At 32.4% G+C, this 19,909-nt stretch overlaps 1 protein-coding gene across 1 annotated transcript in view; it reads left to right on the plus strand.

Annotated features, from left to right (window-relative positions):
- Positions 1 to 19,909, plus strand: part of LOC108777266 (uncharacterized) — a 179,700-nt gene that overhangs the window by 152,262 nt on the left and 7,529 nt on the right. The window contains exons 2-4 of the mRNA XM_018544105.1: positions 5,430 to 5,635; positions 16,857 to 16,992; positions 18,344 to 18,483. Of these exons, the coding sequence (XP_018399607.1) occupies positions 5,430 to 5,635; positions 16,857 to 16,992; positions 18,344 to 18,483 (482 nt within the window). The remainder of the gene's footprint in view (positions 1 to 5,429; positions 5,636 to 16,856; positions 16,993 to 18,343; positions 18,484 to 19,909) is intronic.

The following is a 19,909-nucleotide window of genomic DNA, read 5'->3' on the forward strand; positions in this document are numbered from 1 at the left end:
AGAAGTGCAATTAATGCGACCCTGAACACATCAAGTTTTTTCTTCACTATAATCTAATACAATTTTAATCACTTTTAATCCATCTTATGTGTCTTGCGTAATGCATGAAATACTTGGCTAATTGTATTTATTTTGTATGTGTTTTTTACTGAAATTGTATTTATTTAGTATCTGTTTTTTATTAGTTTTTTAGTTGATATCAGTCAACAACATTTTTATTTTAAATAAATATCCTCTGAAACTAACTGTAAAACAACAAACCGACAAATAATGTAGCTTATATTATGATGGCTTACGCAATAACTTGCTGCAGTAAATAATTTTTAAACGACTAAATGACTCCATAGTACATTTTTGCATGAATATTTTTTTTTATTAAAGTTTTATTAGTATATATATTAACAATTTTATTTAATTCGTAATGCTACTTTTTCATTAAATTGGCGAATAAATATTACAAAACACGATTTTACATAAAAATCAAGTCAAATAAAAAATCAATTAATTGTTAAACCAAAGAGAGAATTATGGTTTTCACACTCATAAGAGGAGGATATGAACTGACCCTCATTATAATTTTTATAAAACTTGACTAACACGTTGAATGTTCCCCTCTGATCTAGAGATCCAGTAGTGTCTCGGCGCTATAAACAAGTGCAGCGACACTACTATGTTGTAAATTACCTCATTTTAGACGCAGATAATAAATTATTTTCAAGATATCAATTTACGTTTTTATTTCTTAAAAATTATTTTCTATATTTATAAATAAGTAAAATATTGTATATTGTTTGCCTCTTACTACTGCATCTATGTAACGTAAAAATTCGTTTTCTATACTTTTAAAATTTGGAAATGTAAGAAACATATAATACGATTAAATTACAAACACAAAAAAATGCGATTCAAAATACAAATTTATTTTTTACATCGTATTTTTTTCAGATTTATAAAACTTTAAAAGTACTGATTCAGATTTCTGCCGCCTCTATAATGCACTTCAATCGTTGCCATCCCTATTCAACCTTCAAATTAGGATGTTCCAAGTCTGTGTTCACGACGAACAGTAAAAAAATGTTTTTTTTGTAAGGATTTTACTATAGTAATAAACTTTATCGTAAACCTACTCCCTTCTATGTATATATCGATTAAAAAGCAGACATAGCCTCCTTTTTAAATTACTTTCCGACAGAACGAAATCGACACAAAGACTGTAAAGATCATGAAATCTTAACTCGAATCTAATAATCGTCGATCGATGGAAAATTTTCTCAATCAGTTGCATCTGGCAAATAATGGCTATTTTTTAGAATTCTTTTCAAAAAAATGCTGCCTCTCCATAAACTTGCCGCTCTCAGACATAGCCTATGTATATAATTATACAGGGTAACCTATTTTAACTTATCCACTAGAATATCTCGAAAACTAAATCCAGTAGACAAAAATGTTTAAAATAAAAATGGAACGGTGTCGAGGGAGACACGTTTTAGTCACGTTGTTTTTTTTCTAAGTGGAAGAGCTAAAAAGATATGAAGGTCACCTCCACTTTTTTAAATGGAATAATGTAATTTTTTTTAGATAACGTGATTCCTCTAATTATTTTGCATATAAAAGTATTAAGGTAGAGATACCAAAAAACCAATAGTTTTCGAGATATTTTACACTTTATTTTGATACATATTGACACAAAATGTTAAATAACTCGTAAACTGTTGACTTTTTAATTATCGTACCTTAATACTTTTGTGAACAGAATAATGAGATAAATCAAATGGTGTAAAGGAAACACATAGTTGCTTTAAAAAAAATATGTATACAAAATGGATAATTTTTTAAATACTTGTTTCTACAAAAGTTGTAGGGAATTTAGTCCTCTACAACTTTGCCATTTGAATGTGTCACTTATTCTTAATAAAAATGGTCCAAAAATTGAAAAAACTGGGTCAATGTCCTAATTTTTGACACTTTTTGCTCATTATTAGTAATAAATAATCATTTTACAACAAAATTGTTGAAATAAAAAAGATAGAGAATTTAATTTTCTACAAATTTGGTTATTACCATTTTCAGCGAGAAATGCAAAATACGCCTGCAAAATGGAAAAAACACAAAATCCAAAATTCCGGATAGACGCCATATCAAATTTTGGTCTAAAACTGTGGTTTTATATTCTATTCCATCTTTGGAACCTAACTGCGTCAAAAAATTCTGTACTTAAATTAACTTTGTCGAAACTCCTACATTGATCGGGCTATAAATACGTGTAGACACGCATGATTATTCAATTGTTTATTTTGACATGCAACGTGATCCAATGCCACGATTATATTCATATCTCACAGTACCGCATTGCCATATAATATGATTGCATTTTCGCTAGATACGTGCATCCTAAAGTCTCTAAGAAAAATTTGAAACAGAATGTGTGTAATTAACAGAAAATTGATTCCGTAATTTACGTATTGTTGTCTACATTTGTGGAGAAGAAAGGTCTTCTTTTTTTTAAATTTATTAGTTAAATTAACTTTAATTTCCCATAATTTATTTAATAGGAGTTTTCAATTCTAGAAATTGTCTCTTGATTTCATCGTGCTGTATTGTCCTACTTGCAGGAAAATATGATCATCCTGCCGGAAGCTATAAGCTAGTTTTCTCGTCTTCGTAATGCGCGAACATAACGAAGCGCAGGAATTATTTCTTATCCCTTGTCGTTTCAGAAATTGCACGACGCGGTCATGAGCGTCGAGATACAGTCTTCCTAGTTTTCCATGGTGCCACGAGATGAAAAAAGTCTAGTTGAGAAATACCGCTTCATTATAATTTTCATAGAACTTTTGTTATAGAAGCAGGAAATTTTACTGTACGCTATTAGCAAGATAATTGAAATAATCATGAGAAGAAGCAAGGAAGTTGGGAAAAAAAATTCTGACGGCGCCCATGCTCGCACTTGTTCCCTGCGCTTATCCTATGTGTTTATCCTTTGTACTTATCTTCTGCCCATCGTAAAGGCGGCAATCAAAAGTACATTTTCACTTAACCTGTCGCACTGAAAACTTTAAGCCAGTGTCTTGAAGTGGCTTCGCTATTGTATTATTGACGTTTGTCGTATCAAAATCTATATGGTGACTCAGAAGCCTCTGTATTATTGAATATCGCATTTAAAGAAACATTTCAATTATTTAACTCCATCAATTATACATATATCATTAGAATTATATAAAAGTTACGAATTAATTAGTCTAATTTTATTAATAAAAAAAAGATCTATTTTATAACAAAAATAATTAATTAATTAATTCCAGATTTCTCTGACATTTGTTAGATTATTATTGTTACTTTTAATTTATTTCTTTAGAAATATCTAAAAATTATGCAACTTTTAATTTCAAAAGCCATTCCAAAATATCTTATATTCAAGTAAAATGTTCTATAATGTGTCATTGATAAGCGAGAGATATTCTGCCATTATTCGAAATAGCATTTAATTCGTCTTGCTCACAAACAAGAACGTGTCAAGAAATTAATATCATGTTTATAAACGTCGTAGACGTTTTCGTTGTTCGCAACAACCACCTGTTTACTTGACGTTATCGTCATCATCCTTTTACTGAGCTCCGTCGACGCGTTCGTCGCAGATGTTTCTTCCTCCCCTTCCCCTCTCTCTGTTTCTACAAACACATGGTGGGATAGGTTTCGGTGGATTACGTATTATTCTCGCGGAATATTCTCAGTTATTCGAATCATAACAGTATTCTCAGAAAAGATACACACGTCGCACACATCTTACAATTAGGCTGGAGTTCCATAAGGTATATTTATTGCATATCACGTAATCGCGTAACCAATCAGTTATCATCAGTAAAACACGAAATCACAACAACAGATCGCTTCTGATTGGTTACGCGGTTACGCGATACGCGACAAATACGCCTCATAGGACTCCAGAGTCCAGCCTTATTCACCCTATTGCTGCAACGTCTCTCGCGATTTCTTTGATCTGCTTTCCCTTTTCAAATGACGTCATCCGAATGTCCACGGATCTCGCAAAGGGGATCGCTATATCTTTTAGAGTCACGCGCTTAATTTTATTTATTTATTTCTTTCGTTGGAAGAAAGTCCTATACGCCATTATATGTATATTTTTAAACATTGGATCGGCAATGCAAATAACTATTATTCTTATATGTTTAAAATACATTAGAATACAATTTCTGACTTTAAGCGCAATTCGAAGTATGAAAAGATATAATGTATGAAAGATATGAATTGTTGTATTAATTATGGAATTCAACCTTTTGTCTTTTTGCGTACAATAAAATTCCTTTTATTTGCTGAATTTTGAATAGAGAATATCATATATTTTGATTGCACAAAATTAGTAAAAATTATTTTTATTAATAATAAAAAACTAGATAAAATCTAGATAAATGTAATTGTAAATACAATCCAATATCAGCGATTTAAGTAATTTCTTATACACAGTTGGAAAAAACGTGTCGAATTTAACATAGAAAGCAAGTCGCAAACAGTCCATTCAAATTTTTTTTATTAATTTAACACAAGATAAACATGTTAGAAGGACAAATATTATGTAAGAGAATAAATACAAAAAAAAATAATATCGATACGATTAGTAAACAAATCGTGGGAAGCATTTTTTTTTTTTTAGAAAATAAACATTTATGATATGTTAACAGTTAAATTAACACGTATTTTATTCGTTTATCTTAGAATTTACGTTTTAAAACACACTATTTTTATATTACTTGTCCATTTACTCATAAATTGTGTCATTTTGACACTAAGAATATCAATTTCATACAAAATCTTTAAATAACATATATAATCACATTATGTTAAATTAATACTCGAATATATTAAAAAATTTAACACAAACTGTTAACACAGATGTGAGTGGACTGTTTCCAAATACACAATTTTTTTACTATGTAAATTTTTTTTCATAAATTTTTAATAAGTTAATTGAAATTTGAGAAATAAAAAGGGATGATAAAAAAGATGTAAATAATTAATGATAACAATAACAAAAATTTAATTTATTAATCTTAAAAATGCGAGAAATTTTGATAAAGAAATTTGATCTTTTTTAATGTATGAAAAGGTAAATTAGAATGCTATGAATCCTAAATGCGATATATATTTTATATGTGTATATCGAACAATATATATTTTATTCTCTTTTGATGTTTTACAAACTGCTGTTACTCCAATGATATTTGTTTTCAACAGTAGAATTAAGTTTTACAAAAACAGTTGTGAAAAGTGTTACTCCAATTACCCGTGTCTAGTTTAATTTTCTTGAGCAAGATCTTTCCGTTGAAAACTCGAGTTGTCTCGTGTAACGTTCAACACAAGCGTATACTCTCATGCGCTTTTTTTCTTATCTCCACTTCCTATATGTGTTGCAGAAACAAACGGTTTGAGGATGCTGGAGCTGATAGTGCCGCAGCACGCGGTGTTCGGGCAAAATGTAAGCCTCGAGTGCAACTTTAATCTGGACGGCGAGAAGCTGTACTCGGTCAAGTGGTACAAGGACGGCAACGAATTTTACCGATTCGTACCCCAAGAGAAGCCACCTGTTCTGGTGTTCCTTCAACCCGGTGTCTCGGCAGTCGTAAGGATGACTAACTGCTTCCACATTCTCTCTTTGTTTTTACTTTAAACTTTAGTAATGGAAAGAAACAAATCAAAATCCTAATCAATATGAAATTTATCTTGGAGATGTAATCTCTCTATCGCATTAAAATAGGTTCTGTAAGCGAAGATTTTCCTCATTCCTCAACATTGGCACTTTGTGACGAACAAAATTGAAAAGATCCGGCATAAGAATAGTATAAATCTTCGAATAGAAAGATCGGAACATTCTTCGGCTACATTTTCCCGCTCACTCTCGTGTTGAATCCTTATCCAATTCTCGCTCTTCATGTCCGATACGTACAGCCCGATTGACCGTCGTGAATCGCCTTAAACACGAATGGACGATTGAAACCTCGGAAAAGGAAGCTTCTGTACCATACCGGTGTTTTGATTCCGTGCCTGTTTAGAGTTCCCGATGGACGTGTTTCTCTGGGAGTGACATGATTGACCCACTTTCGATCGTACCGACTCGAATTCTCAAATGCGCGTCAATCACGAGGAGTCAAAATCTAGACTCTGTATACTCGAACAACCGACCTATCCCACGTCCACCTTCATATTTGTGTCGTTTAAAAATAAATCGCGCGTTTCGCTCGCTCTGATATTTTTCCCAATCGGAAAACAAATAGGAGAGCAAAACATGAACTAGTTTGAGAATACGAGCGTGTGATTGACAACGCGAGGCGTAAAAGTGCATGCACCATACGCGATGGAAATAATAAAAACAGATGCTGACTCTGGCAATAATAAAAAATGGTAAATGTCTCATTTTCGAAATTTTATTTTCAAATCTCCCTCTTTCTCTCTGAGATATAATATGAACATCCCATATGTTACGCAAGCGACGTTTGCAAAAGGAACTCGCTTCCATTACTATATAAATAAATAGATATTGCATGCAGGAGCAGCTTTCCCAAAATATTCTCGTCTTGGGCGCGCGAGGCCAAAATGGCTTTTCATTCACGTCAAGACATCGGATTAATGTTGCATTATGCGCGCCGAGCGGCAAATAAACAAAGACGAGGCGACCACAGCACACCAGTACGCGATCTTGATCATAATGAGCCTTAATATTAACATTAATCACCCGCGTGAGATTGGCGCTCGGGAGCGCCCTTAGAAATTATCGGTCTACCCGGTTGTTATCGCTGTTTATAATTACATCGATTAGTATAATGAATCGTGAAATGCTCTCCCAGCGTACGGAGATGAAAATTGTGGGGATGCCGACGACGATGACCCGGCTTCTCCCCTACCATCTCCTTTCTCCTGTTTCTACCCCGCGTTCTTCACTAATTTAATGTGGGGACGTGTTCGTTAAGCGCGTCTTCATCGCACCGCGCGGCACGTCTAAAATTGCCTTTCATTCTTGTCATCGTCGTCGCAAAAGATAACGCATTACAAATTGATCCCAAGGGGGGTCGTTCTTCCTCGCCACCCCTTTCTATAGTCGCGGTTTCCCTCTTTTAGGTTAATGATATTTCCAATAATTTCAATTCCTCGCCGACTATATCATGCGCGCGGTTTTCCACGCCATTGAATGATACGAAAAAATTCCATCTACCCCGCGGTATGAAAACTAGGCTGAAGCGAGCCCAGTTCTGTATATGCCCGGGAATAGTGAGAGTGATTCACTAGGCTACCAGCGGAACGACACAAGTTGTCAGAAGGACGTTCATTTCGTACGAAGAATGAATATATATTTTTCAATTGTATTCGTTCATTTATCAGGATTTAGAAAGACAGCATGAAAACTAGGCATTTAATCCAGTCATTCGTCGAAAATAACGTTGTAAACGTTGTGGAATTTGTACGCAATTTAAGGAGCTAATGGAAGACATCAGAGAATTTTTACAATACTGTGTATTTAGGTACGGTGAATGCTAAAGTCACGTTATTTAATAGAAAGTCGAATTGCGCATGCGCGACTTTCCACTAAAGTGCCATCACATTACATAGGAGCGTCAAGCGTCGAGTATTGTGAGTTTACTATTCGCTAAAAACAGGTCACGTAATCAAAATTAACGAATAGCAAGCTCATGATGCTTGACTCCATATATGTATAGAAATACTTTAAATAACATCTTTAGTGTCCACTATATCTGGATACACAGTATTGCAAAAACTCTCATTGTTGAAAAAGTGATTTAATAATACGAAGAGCATCCCAAAAGTAAGGTTTCTTATCATAGGAAAATAAAATAAGATAAGACAATTATGAAATTTATATATTTTATTAACTTAATCCTTATGTTACTTCTCAATGTAGTTACCATTAAAATTTTAACACTATCAGTTTTTCAATGTTGCAGTAATATGAAAAAAACGTGTTCTTGAATCATAGTCACAATTTCACTTCAGTTTTAATTTCATCTTCATTGTAAAAACTTTTGTTACCTAAATATTTTAACGCACTGAAAACAAGTGAAAATTAGTCGAGAGTATCAATCTCGAGAGTATACTAAATAACTAAAAAATTCCTAACAAAATTATGTTAATAAATCCTGTATTCAGCTTGTTGAACAAACACAAGTGAAAAAAAATTCTCTTTGAAAATACCTTTCAAAATTTTTAAAAATTTGTTCAAAGACTTTTCAAAAAGATTTTCTTTAGTTGATAATAAATATTTATAACTTTTTTAGTTTCTTGCAGTTAGGGCCGGTGATTTCAGTAAGGTTGGTCTGGAGCACTCCATACATATAAATTTCTAATAGAATTCCATACATACGTTAGAACCTCGTCAGAAGTAAACACTAAATTAACACTTAATAAATACTTAATAAACACTTAATTAACACTTAATTTACACATAATTATTTTCACTAAATTAATTAAAATACTATTAACAATTCCGGGTTCGTCGTATTCTAACAAAAGATCGTTTTTCGTGCTTAGGCGTTTAAAAAATTTTCTTTGAACGACAATGTTACAAAAACGTTTAAATAATATAGCAATTTTACACGTGTATCAGGATATTACCAAAGATTTAGATTTCGAATTACTAATGAACAATTTTATAACTAAAAACAAAATAAGAGCAGCAACATTTACTTTATAAAACATGAAAATAAAAACGCATACATGAAAGAACAGTCTACAATAATAGTTGCTTTCCATGTACATACACACAAGAGTCTGAAGTGAGCTGAGTATGAAATACTCAGATTAATGACGTCACTACTTGCTTACTAATAATAACATTTGTGTGTGTTCCAAACTTGACTGCCAGTACTGAAAACCTATAGTGCTTGTGACATAAACTATAGATTTTCAGTACTGGCAGTCAATTTTGGAACACAGCCATTGAGGTTCATAACCTCATTTTTATAATGAGTCTATGATGAGACTCAATAAAGTACACAGTCTCGATCTTGTGCATCAGTTTGTAGGTAAAAACTCAGTTGAATCTCACTTCTCAGAATGCAAAAGGAAAGCGCATTCATTTGAACTATGACGTCACAAGTGGGAATTATCCGAGAATCGTGTAAATGAAAAGCAATTATTAATGTCACCCCTCCCCCTCGCCACCCTCCTCCAATCAAAACTCCATACATAGAAAAAATTTACTTCGCCGGCCCTGCTTACAGTCAAAACTGAATTATTATAAATAATTTACAGTACGTCGGACACATTTTGCATTGGCGCCTCGTTTAATTCAAATTTATTCAGTTAATTATGGTTGCAATTTAAGGTGACTGTAGATGAAAAAAATGTTGTTAACATACTTCAAAAAAATGTCTACAATGTACAATTGTACAACATAATTTTTTCCTATGATAGCGAGAACCCCAAAAAGAATATTCTACCGATAAACGGGAAATTCCTCTTACCATTTCCTCTAAGCAAAAAATCTTACACGAATCAGGCGCATATATTTATAACATACGCATTTATCTATAAAAATGAGGATACATGAGCAATAATCAAAAATAAATTCCTCTATAATAGAAAATTCTATTATAACTCAAACAATCTTTCAAAATAAGAGGATATACAAGATGTATGTGACGAATTATTTATAGAAGTTTGTCATTTCCGTAGTATCGGCGGCGTAGTCGTAGCTACACGTGCATGTCAGTACATGCAAAACGGCCGATAGTGAGCGGTTTAGTAGTGACACGAAATTATATTCTTTTAGTTATCAGAGTACAGTTTCAATATAGTATGTTCTTTAAAATAAACGAAGTAAAGGAATTTTTTAAAGAAGCACATTTTAGGTAATTATTGGCCATCATTTGAGAATAAGTATTTTTTCTATATATTATATATATATATGTGTGTGTGTGTGTGTGTGTGTGTGTGTGTGTGTGTGTGTGTGTGTGTGTGTGTGTGTGTGTGTGTGTGTGTGTATATCATAGTTTCTGTTTATTCAAAATCGTTGATTATGTCTCTTTACTCGAATTCACTGTGTAAATCCCTTGGTGCTCATTGCAGTATTCTAAAATAGAGTATATGGGTGCGTTAGCTAAATCCAGACAAAATTAAATTTGAATTTTCCATTTACATGTAACTTTAGCAGAAGATGACTGTTGGCGCTCGGGTAAGTCAAATGTTTATATGAAACATGTATAAGCTTAAAATATTGGAGTTAATAAGATTAAGTGTGGAGTGCCACCGAAGAGTGGCAATAATTGAAGCACTTCGCGCCGTACGTTCACCGATCGAAATTATTCGGTTCTTCAGATACTCACGATCAACCATTTACGACATTGCGCAAAGTATGCAGACGCGGAGAAGTCCGAAGAAGATTCTACTAACCCAACGGGGCAAAATTGTTTATCCTAAGTCATCTCCAATGAAAGTGACATTATACTGCCTTATTTAAAAAAAAAAAAAAGAAATCATCACAAAGAAGGTTTACTTCTGGATTCTGAAGATCGTAGTGAAGTCATGGATGGAAACTACAGTCTCTGGAAAGCCGTACATTTTTCAGCAAGAAGGTGCATCGCTTATACAAGCTATTTAGTACAAAATTGCTTTCCGACAACGTGGACGCGTTTTGGTCCAAGGAATTCTGACCTCCCAATAATCCAGATTTAAATTCCCTAGATTATTTCGTTTGGGGTGTTATTGAAAGGGTACCTAACAAGTTCAGGCACCTCAACGTGACAACCCTTATTGAGGCAGCATTTATGAATTTAGACAAGGAGCAGTTAAAGAAAGCGTACTCGTGCTTTAGGCAAAGGATCGAGGCAGTGATCGCAGCAAATGGGGATTATATTGAATAATAGAACTCCGGAGAGAATCCCTCAAGCGGGATCTTGTGTATTTTCAAGTTTTTTTCTGAATAAAGTGGTATTTTAATAAACTGTTTGTTTTTTTTGTTTAGATTTAGCTAACGCATCCTGTAATATCAAAAATAAGACGAAAGTCACGTGCGTACGAAATTGAGTATAAGAACACTGAGCAGTACGTGATCTACGCACATGTCGTGACATGTCTTCCCTCTGCTACGCGTTATTGGTAGTCATCAGTGACTCTCGTCTTGTGTTGTTTTTAATAATGTTTACATGTTAAGAAGTTCATTGGTATTACGAATCTGCAACTTACTTAAATTCTTGCGTACAAATTTGCCTGCGTATGTTTTTCTTGTGCAAGCATTTTGCTATCGTTTTGCAGTTTTGTTATTGTTGTGACGATGCACTGGTATGAGGTTTTATTTGTGCATGCAATATATGAATCATTTTTGTATATTTCACGTGAGTTGCTAGACTAAATATTTACATGTAAAATATTTTCTTGATGTATAGATCTAGTTTAGAAATTATGACGTATTACATATAACTCAAAGTATTTCGGGTTCATTTTTTAATTATTTATAAATCATGATATTTAAAAATTCCAAAATTTTACGAATATGATTTCAAGTTTCTAGAACAAAAATGTCAGAACTTCATTTTAGAAAATAATAAAATGAGTATGATTTGATTTTATTATTAATCCATAATTACTCATTTTTGTTTGCCCAAATTATACATCAGATATTTTTGCACCAAAATAAAAAAAAAAATTTTATTGATACTTGATTTTTTCTAAAACTAAGATTTGTATAAGACCGTCGATGTTGAAAACAAAGTAAATATGATAATGCAATCGGCCGATGACGGTCAAGCAGGATTTTGGTTGCTAAATGTAATATGTGAATTTTATTTACCACGTATGTAGTCCTCAATCGCGTGCTGAAATTTTTCCAGACTTACAACGCAACTCTAATCGACTACCGTAGTAATATCACTTTTCTCAGTTAAATTGACACAAGCAATCTAACAAATGATATCTTAAATAATAAGGAAATACTATGAACAGTAATAGTAAAATTATTTATATTTGTCTTTATGTCCTGTAAATAGTAAAATTATTTACATTTGTCTTTATTTTCAGATTATTATTATGCAAGCAGATAATTTTTTATTCATATATTACGTAAGAAATATATATAAAGGCAGTATTTATTTTTATTAACTTTTCATTATTTATGCAACACAATATGGAAAAAGATCAAATGCCGATATTGTTCATAGTTTTTTTTTATTGTTTAAGATAAAATATCTTAAATACAGTCTTAAGATGTCGTAAACTAATTATAACAGCTGTATAAGCATCTTAATAGACATTACTTATGAATACTAGTCACGGACTAGGTACACGCGAGTGAAGTGTTCGCCAGTCCTGAGCATTGGATCAGAGCACTTATTCGTTAACATTAACAAGCTCTTTTGCAAAAACTATTTGTCGGACGCAATTTTGCTAAAGGAAAAAGTTGTTTGATTTAGCATAAAGTATCATGTCCTGTACTCCAAATGCGCAAATTTCGGATCCCCTAGTAAAAGGTGATGTATATATAAATTACATATTTGTCAAAAAATTAAAATTATTTTACTTGTGATAATATTATCAGGTTTAAAAATTTATAAATAAAGAAATTTGATCTGAGTCTCAATTGGAAATGATCCACATACATTTTTGGATACGAATTCTTGGATTTAAATTCTTCAAAAGTAAGGTTACGGTTAAAGGGAAAAGGAAGACATTATCAATATTAAATGTATATTACAGATATATGTAATATTATGTAATAAAGAAACTAATTTAGTATTAATTCTTATCATACACCTTGCTAAAATCTCAACTAATATTTCTTTTCGTATTTATTTAAAATGTCATTATTTTTATATGTTAGAATAGTATCACCCTTTAAATGCTTTTTTTTATTTCTTTCTAAACATTCTATTATAGAATAAAAAATATATTATGGAAATGTGAATAAAATACAAATGTAATTAAATAAATAATTATAACCGTCGTACGCGTTTGTAGTGCTAAATATAATTATTTGATTCTAAGTTTTATTTGCAACATATAAAATTGCATACAATATTTCAACTAAGATATTATCTATATATTATATTATATCACACATGATCTAATATAACCTCAAATATCAATATATTATAAATTTAAATAATTATAATAATATAACAATTCATCAAAATATTTCTTTTATATTATACACCCTAAAAGAAATATTTTTCCTTTCATGAAAATTTAAATTGCATTTAATACAGTATATTATTAGGTGTACAAAAAAGTTCTGAGCTTTAGATTTCATACAACCGAAATAACAATTTAAATTTTATATATCTTCCCGCCCTTTTGCGGTTTCAAAGCATTAACATTTGGCCTTCTAAAATGCCATACGGTTTGGCGTTTGATGCACGTAACCTCAAAAATCAGTAGTGTTCACGATGGCAATAACAAAAGAGCATATTCGATTTCCCATCCACTTCGCGTTTCATCTGAAGAAAAATGCTGCTGAAGCCACTGCAATAATAAAAAGTAGAGATTTTAAATTTTAAAATGCTTCTTTACAAATCTCGATACGATGATTTTTGATGAAGTTATTCTATCTCAAAATTTGTCTATTTTTGCAGCATGGAACAGGTGATGCTTTAATTTTATTGAGTAGTGTATGTATAATTATTCAGAATATTTAAAATATTTTTCCCTTGTTCCTCTAAATCAAGAATTGAGTTCTTTGAAGTCTTTGCTTTCAGAGCGCGCTTCTTCTATTAAAAAACTCAGTTCGATCATCCCACTTTGGAAATAATTCCTTAGCCTTTTTAGCTGATATTAAAAATAATCGATCTAAAGTATTTATTGCATCTTTTAACACAAAAACATTCATTGACATTAATTACGAAGAAAAGTTAGAAGCTCAAAATTTATTTTTACAGTATAACATATAGATAATAAATAATACAGTATCAATACAAATGAGTATCTGCGGCATCTTAATTAGATCTATCTACTTTCTCAACTATTTATAGTGCGATTTAAAAAAGTTGAAAACTCTAAAAATAGTTTCAAATTTTTCAAATTAATGTCAGAACTTCATTTTGGAAAATAAGAAAATAAATTTAATTTTATTGAAAAAATCACAATTGACAATCATAACAGCCAAACAGAAAAAATCAGAATATCACTCGTCGACCAGCCAACAGAGGTCTATAGTTACTCTTGCCAATTCTCGCAAGTACCAAGATACATGTGTATCTGTTTAATAAAGAACTTCTTTCTAAAATCTCCCCAAGGCGTCTAAGGTAGGCTCCCACTACATTACCTTACTGATGAGTCTAGTAGTGGGAAGCCGGGACGAAACGCCAACTTGTGATATTCTTCGCAATCTTATTTTTTCACAGATTTTAATTTATCATTAATTTAACATTACATCGTTAAAATTTTAATATGTCTTTCAACATATTATTAAGATCCAATAAGATGCTTTAAGGCTCCTGAATACCGGCGACGGCCATGTTGGAATTGTGACGTCATAGGCGAGAAAAACACATAAATTTTTCTTGCGTCCCATTTTTTAATAAAGACAATTTGGATAAATTTAAAAGGCGAGATCGCACAAAAACACTTGTGAAAATTGCCGGAAACTGTCCTTTCCTCCTCTGATAGTCAGTAAATGGTCGTAAAAGACACGTAAAGTGAGCCTATTCTCGGGCAGAATCACACAGTTTAACAGCTGATGAAACGAGTGAAATATACGCTTTTACGTATAAAATTTCACGATAACTGCAGTTTCCGGCAATTTTTAGGACTTTCACGAGTACGAGGGAAGTCACATTTTCACAAATAAGCAAATATAGACAAAATGGCACGCAAGAAAAATTTTGTCGTCAAAACTGGTCAAAACATCACTTTTCCACGCCTATTAGTTCAGCCTTTTACCATGGCGAGGCGCTATACACACATATAAGCATGAACCCGTGTCTGTGTGCTCCCCTTCTACCCGAAAATGAGCACACAGACATGAGCTTGCATTTGTTCAGTGTATAACAAGTAGCGTACTACCAGTTTTGCTAGCCACCGACTAATTCGGTGTCGCTACCATCAACACGGAGTTCTTGGCTGAGTATTCAAGAGCCTTAAGATGTCGTAAACTAATCATAACAGAGTCGTATGAGCATCTTAAAAGACATTACATATGAATACTGGTCACGGACTAGGTACACGGGAGTGAGGCGCGCGCGCCGGCCCTGAGCGCTACATGAATCAGAGTGCTTATTTGTTAACTTTAACAAAGCTCTCTTGCAAAAACCGTTTGTTGGACGCAATTTTGCTAAAGGAAAAAGTTGCTGGGCACCACATCGAAGAGCTGGAACGGATTCCAGATCAGAACCTTACACTTGCCATATCAGTATCAGATCAGAACCTTATTCTTGCCGTATCGGTACCAGATCAAAACCTTATTCTTGCCGTATCGATATCAGATCAGAACCTTATTCTTGCTGTATCAGTACCGGATCAGAACTTTATTTTGGCAGTATTGTGGTATCAGATCAGAACCTTATTCTTGCCGTATCGGTACCGGATCAGAACTTTATTTTGGCCGTATTGTAGTATCAGATCAGAACCATTATTCTTGCCGTATCGCAGTACCAGATCAAAACCTTATTCTTGCCGTATCAGTACCACCAGATCAGAACCTTATTTTGGCTGTATCGATGCCAGATCAGAACCTTATTCTTTGCCGTATCGGTATCAGATCAGAACCTTATTTGTGCCATATCGGTACCAGATCAAAACTTTATTATTGCCGTAAATATACCAGAGATGTATCGAATCTGATATACCGGGTTGAGTATAGCACATATAGTAGTGTGCGCGTGACTTCTTATATATATATATATGGTGCCCTTTTGGGTACGCGATTTGAACGAAATATTTTTTTCTATCGCGTCGGAGATCTCGGACGTTACTCTCGTGCCTTTGAATTTCATGTCCGGACCCTAGAACGGACGTAGGAAATTTTTGATCGCGAGTATAAATTTTTTATTCCTCAATGTTTTCAGAGATTGTGGTCGCACCTTTACATTTGTTTTGAAACGTTTCGACGTACGTTTATAATTTTCGGTCACATATATATATATATATAAAACATTAACATGAAACCGTTAAACAAAAGAATATTTTTTAGGGTGAGAAACTTACTTTTGAGATTCACCTTGTAGTATGAAATAATCGAAATTTTTTACGTGATTCTAGAATATGCGATAGTTTTTCGTATTATATATTTTTTTTAGTCAATAGAATAAATAAATTACATTAAGGAAGATTTTAATTCTTAAAGTCCCATGTATTTTATCAAGTTAGTTTGCAAACTTTGACAGCATGACAAATTGGCCATTATGTCAATGTTACACTCAAAAAAATATTCTGCCATTTAGTAGTCCTGGATTAATACCAGATTTTCTATTTATACGTATACGACATCAAGAAGATACTCAAAAGAAACTACAAAGGAAATTTCGTCATAAGGTATTGGATTTAAAATTGCAATTCTCTTAATGCTAGAAGAATATCCTACATGTACCGACATGTATCCGTAGCTACAGTAGCACGTAAATGACAAACTTCTTCTAACAAATAAGCGTGTCGCTTATTTTATATATCTCGTGTATTCTCTTATTTCAAAAGGTTATTCAAGTTATATATTTTTAATATATTTTCTATAGAAAAACTTATTTTTGATCATAGTTCATGTGTAATTTTTATAGATGAATATGTATTATAAATATATACGCGCCAAATTCATATAAAATTTTTTGCTTATAGAGGAAATGCTAAGAGAAATTTCCCGCTTACCGGCAAAACATTTTTTTGGATGCACTTCTTTTTTTGTCTTTCAGGTTCACGAATCTACTCAACGAATAGTCGTCCTTCGTTCCGTAAACCTTATGAGTACGGGACGCTACAGATGCGAGGTTTCAGCGGAGGCGCCATCTTTCCAAACCGTTTCCGACCATTCGGATATGACAGTAATCGGTAAGAAGTGACTGCAAACAGATTAGTATTAATTAAAAATTTCATCTGTCTAAGAAATCACGTAATAATGGCAATCCACGCCTCTCGCAAACTTTGTAATATTACATCGTATTCTTCTTCGCCGATTCTCATTATACGAGCAAATGTTATCACGGTCCATCGAAAAGAAAAAGGAAATTGTGCCGACTCATCATGACTTTATTCATGTTTGAATTAAAATTAAATCACGAAGAAGAGATTTATCACATTTATCGTATGTAGCCCACGCTGTGAGATATATTTTATAGAACAGTTTAATTCCGAGACAAAGATTTGTACGAGTCATTTGATGAAGGGATTTCGGTTTCACGGTCAAGAAGAAGAAAAGGAAGAAGAGAGATTTTTTATCACCGGATTAGATATTTTAACGGCTTTGAAGATTTTATAAGCCACTTTACGCGCGAATTAAAACAAATCGCAGTTCTAATACTTCCGAAAGAATTAATTTCGTCACGCAGTTTTAATCTGTGAGAAGGAACATTATCTATCCCTCAAAAATATACTTTACGACTAGTGATGAATTACTGATGATTCATTCTTGCGACAGTAATGCGACTTTGACTTTTTGTTTGAAAATTTTTTCGTTAGTTTTAATTATTTTATTATATATCGTGAGCACCAGAAGTAAAGCACCTTTTTTCAATCACGAACATAAACTCAAAATCGATATTCACTTTCAATTACATATTTATCACAATGAACTCTTAAACATTAAATTCATTTTGATATAAAATCTGCCCATGCTTTCTTATTTTCAATTGTTCCTAACTCGAATATTACCAACGCTTGCACAATATTCTTCACAAATTGAATACTTATTAATAATATCGTATGAAAAATATCGATTGAAAAGATTTCTATAGCACAACTACGTGGAGCTTTAGTCGTTTAAATCTAAATAAGATTCACCGCTGGTTTTCCATCCAATTCTTTTAATCCAGGACGCGCGGATTTGATTATTATTTATTCTCTTTACTGCCGAGGGACAAGATCTCGATTGCTCCAATTTTTGTGCCTGCTAACCAGTTATTCCGTGCGTATGTTTATATATCTGTCATATAATATATAAAGTTAAATGCATTGTATTGAATGTAATGATTACAGCAAAGTGTTACTCCATTAAAGTTCCACGTTGGTAAACGTAAACAAATTAAACTCCCCGCAACAAAATTATCGAAAATTATGGTTTGAGCGGTATTGTGTAAAAATATTCGAGTGAAACCAGAAAAAACCCGGTCATTTTATCTAATCGAAAAACATTATATCCGTTTTGTTACAACAGACTATTTTACGTATATCTACATATTTCCAGCCCTCCCAGAAGACGAACCTGTTATCACGGCGCGACCCGGGAAACATCGTTATCAAGTCGGCGATGTCGTGCGGTTCAATTGCACTTCGACGAGGTCGAAGCCACATGCCACGCTCAGCTGGTTCATCAACGGCGACCCTGTGAGTGCTTGAGACACGAAGCGACTCTCTCTCTCTCTCTCTCTCTCTCCCTCTCTCTCTTCCTCTTGCTTTCTCTGTTTGCCTTTGTACCGCAACTGTGAATGTCTTCTGAGGTCGTCGCAAGCATAAAAGGTTCACGGCAACGTCCGAGATACGCCATGATCCCGGAAAATCCGTTTAGAATAGTCTAGGATTCTAAAGATTGGCACACGCTTACGTACGATGCAGTTGAGTAACAAAAAGAGGCTACCTACAAATTTTTTTAAATAGTTGTAACTATTAATACCATTATTAATTAGAAACGTCTCTCGTTATCACGTGTTACGTATTTCATTCTCTAATTATTTTTCAATTTTTCAAGGATAAAAAAATACTTCATATTATTTTGACTTTTTTCAAGATAGATAATTTATTACAGGATCGAAAATTCTATTCTTTATTTATTCCATTTTATACGTATAGTAATAAAGTTTTAATTACATAATTAAATTTTAAATCAATATTTAATTTTATATTATTTTGACTGTTGTTAATATTTAATTAAAACAAAATTCAAGTACACAGAAAAAAGACTATTCTTATTTTGAAAATATCTTTATTTTTGACATATAAGACTTGAAATAAGATTACTTAACGTTAAATCGATATAATTTCCTTGCACGAAGAAATTTGATGTACATATATATACTTATATATCAAGAAAAATATATTTTTATTATTCAATAATAATTTTTTTAATTTGAGAGGAAATAATATCACAATAAAAAATTACAGTATCTTCAAATCAGGAATTAGAATATAATATTATTGCTATAAGAAAATATGATTTAATATAGCAATATAATATTGTTGAAATTTAAGATTATCAAATTCTTTAAAAAAATTGTATATTGTTGCTTCTACATATAAGAAATAAGTTATAATCGTTTTAAATTGAAAATAATTTTTTATTTTTTATTATAAGATGTAAGCAGTAAGGAAATCAACATGTTGGATTGCTTACGTTATGACCTTAGGGACTCTAATGTGATTGGTGGTTACGTTTTACTGCCTAAGTTTTTTGTATGTCATGTAGTCCTTAAACCTTCACGTCTATTTTAATAAAGACTTTTTCTTCGTAATATAACATGTTTCATTATCATAATATCATCATAATACGAAGTTACATTTATAGAACCGTATTTGATATTATTATACGATCACAAGGGACAAAACATAATTACCTCTCAATTTTTTGTTTTCTTAATCTCTCTCTCTCTCTCTCTCTCTCTCTCTCTCCTCTTTTAAACGCTCTGTCAAAAGTTTTCTATTATGATGAATTTCGTGTTTTCGCGAAAACGCAAACATCTGCAACGACCACCAATGTAACTGTTAATGTCTCGTTGATCCACGATTACGCGCTAACAAAGCTCGAAAATTAATTTTA

This window comes from Cyphomyrmex costatus, unplaced genomic scaffold (genome assembly GCF_001594065.2).
Source record: "Cyphomyrmex costatus isolate MS0001 unplaced genomic scaffold, Ccosl1.0 scaffold425, whole genome shotgun sequence".
Classification (NCBI taxonomy): domain Eukaryota; kingdom Metazoa; phylum Arthropoda; class Insecta; order Hymenoptera; family Formicidae; genus Cyphomyrmex; species Cyphomyrmex costatus.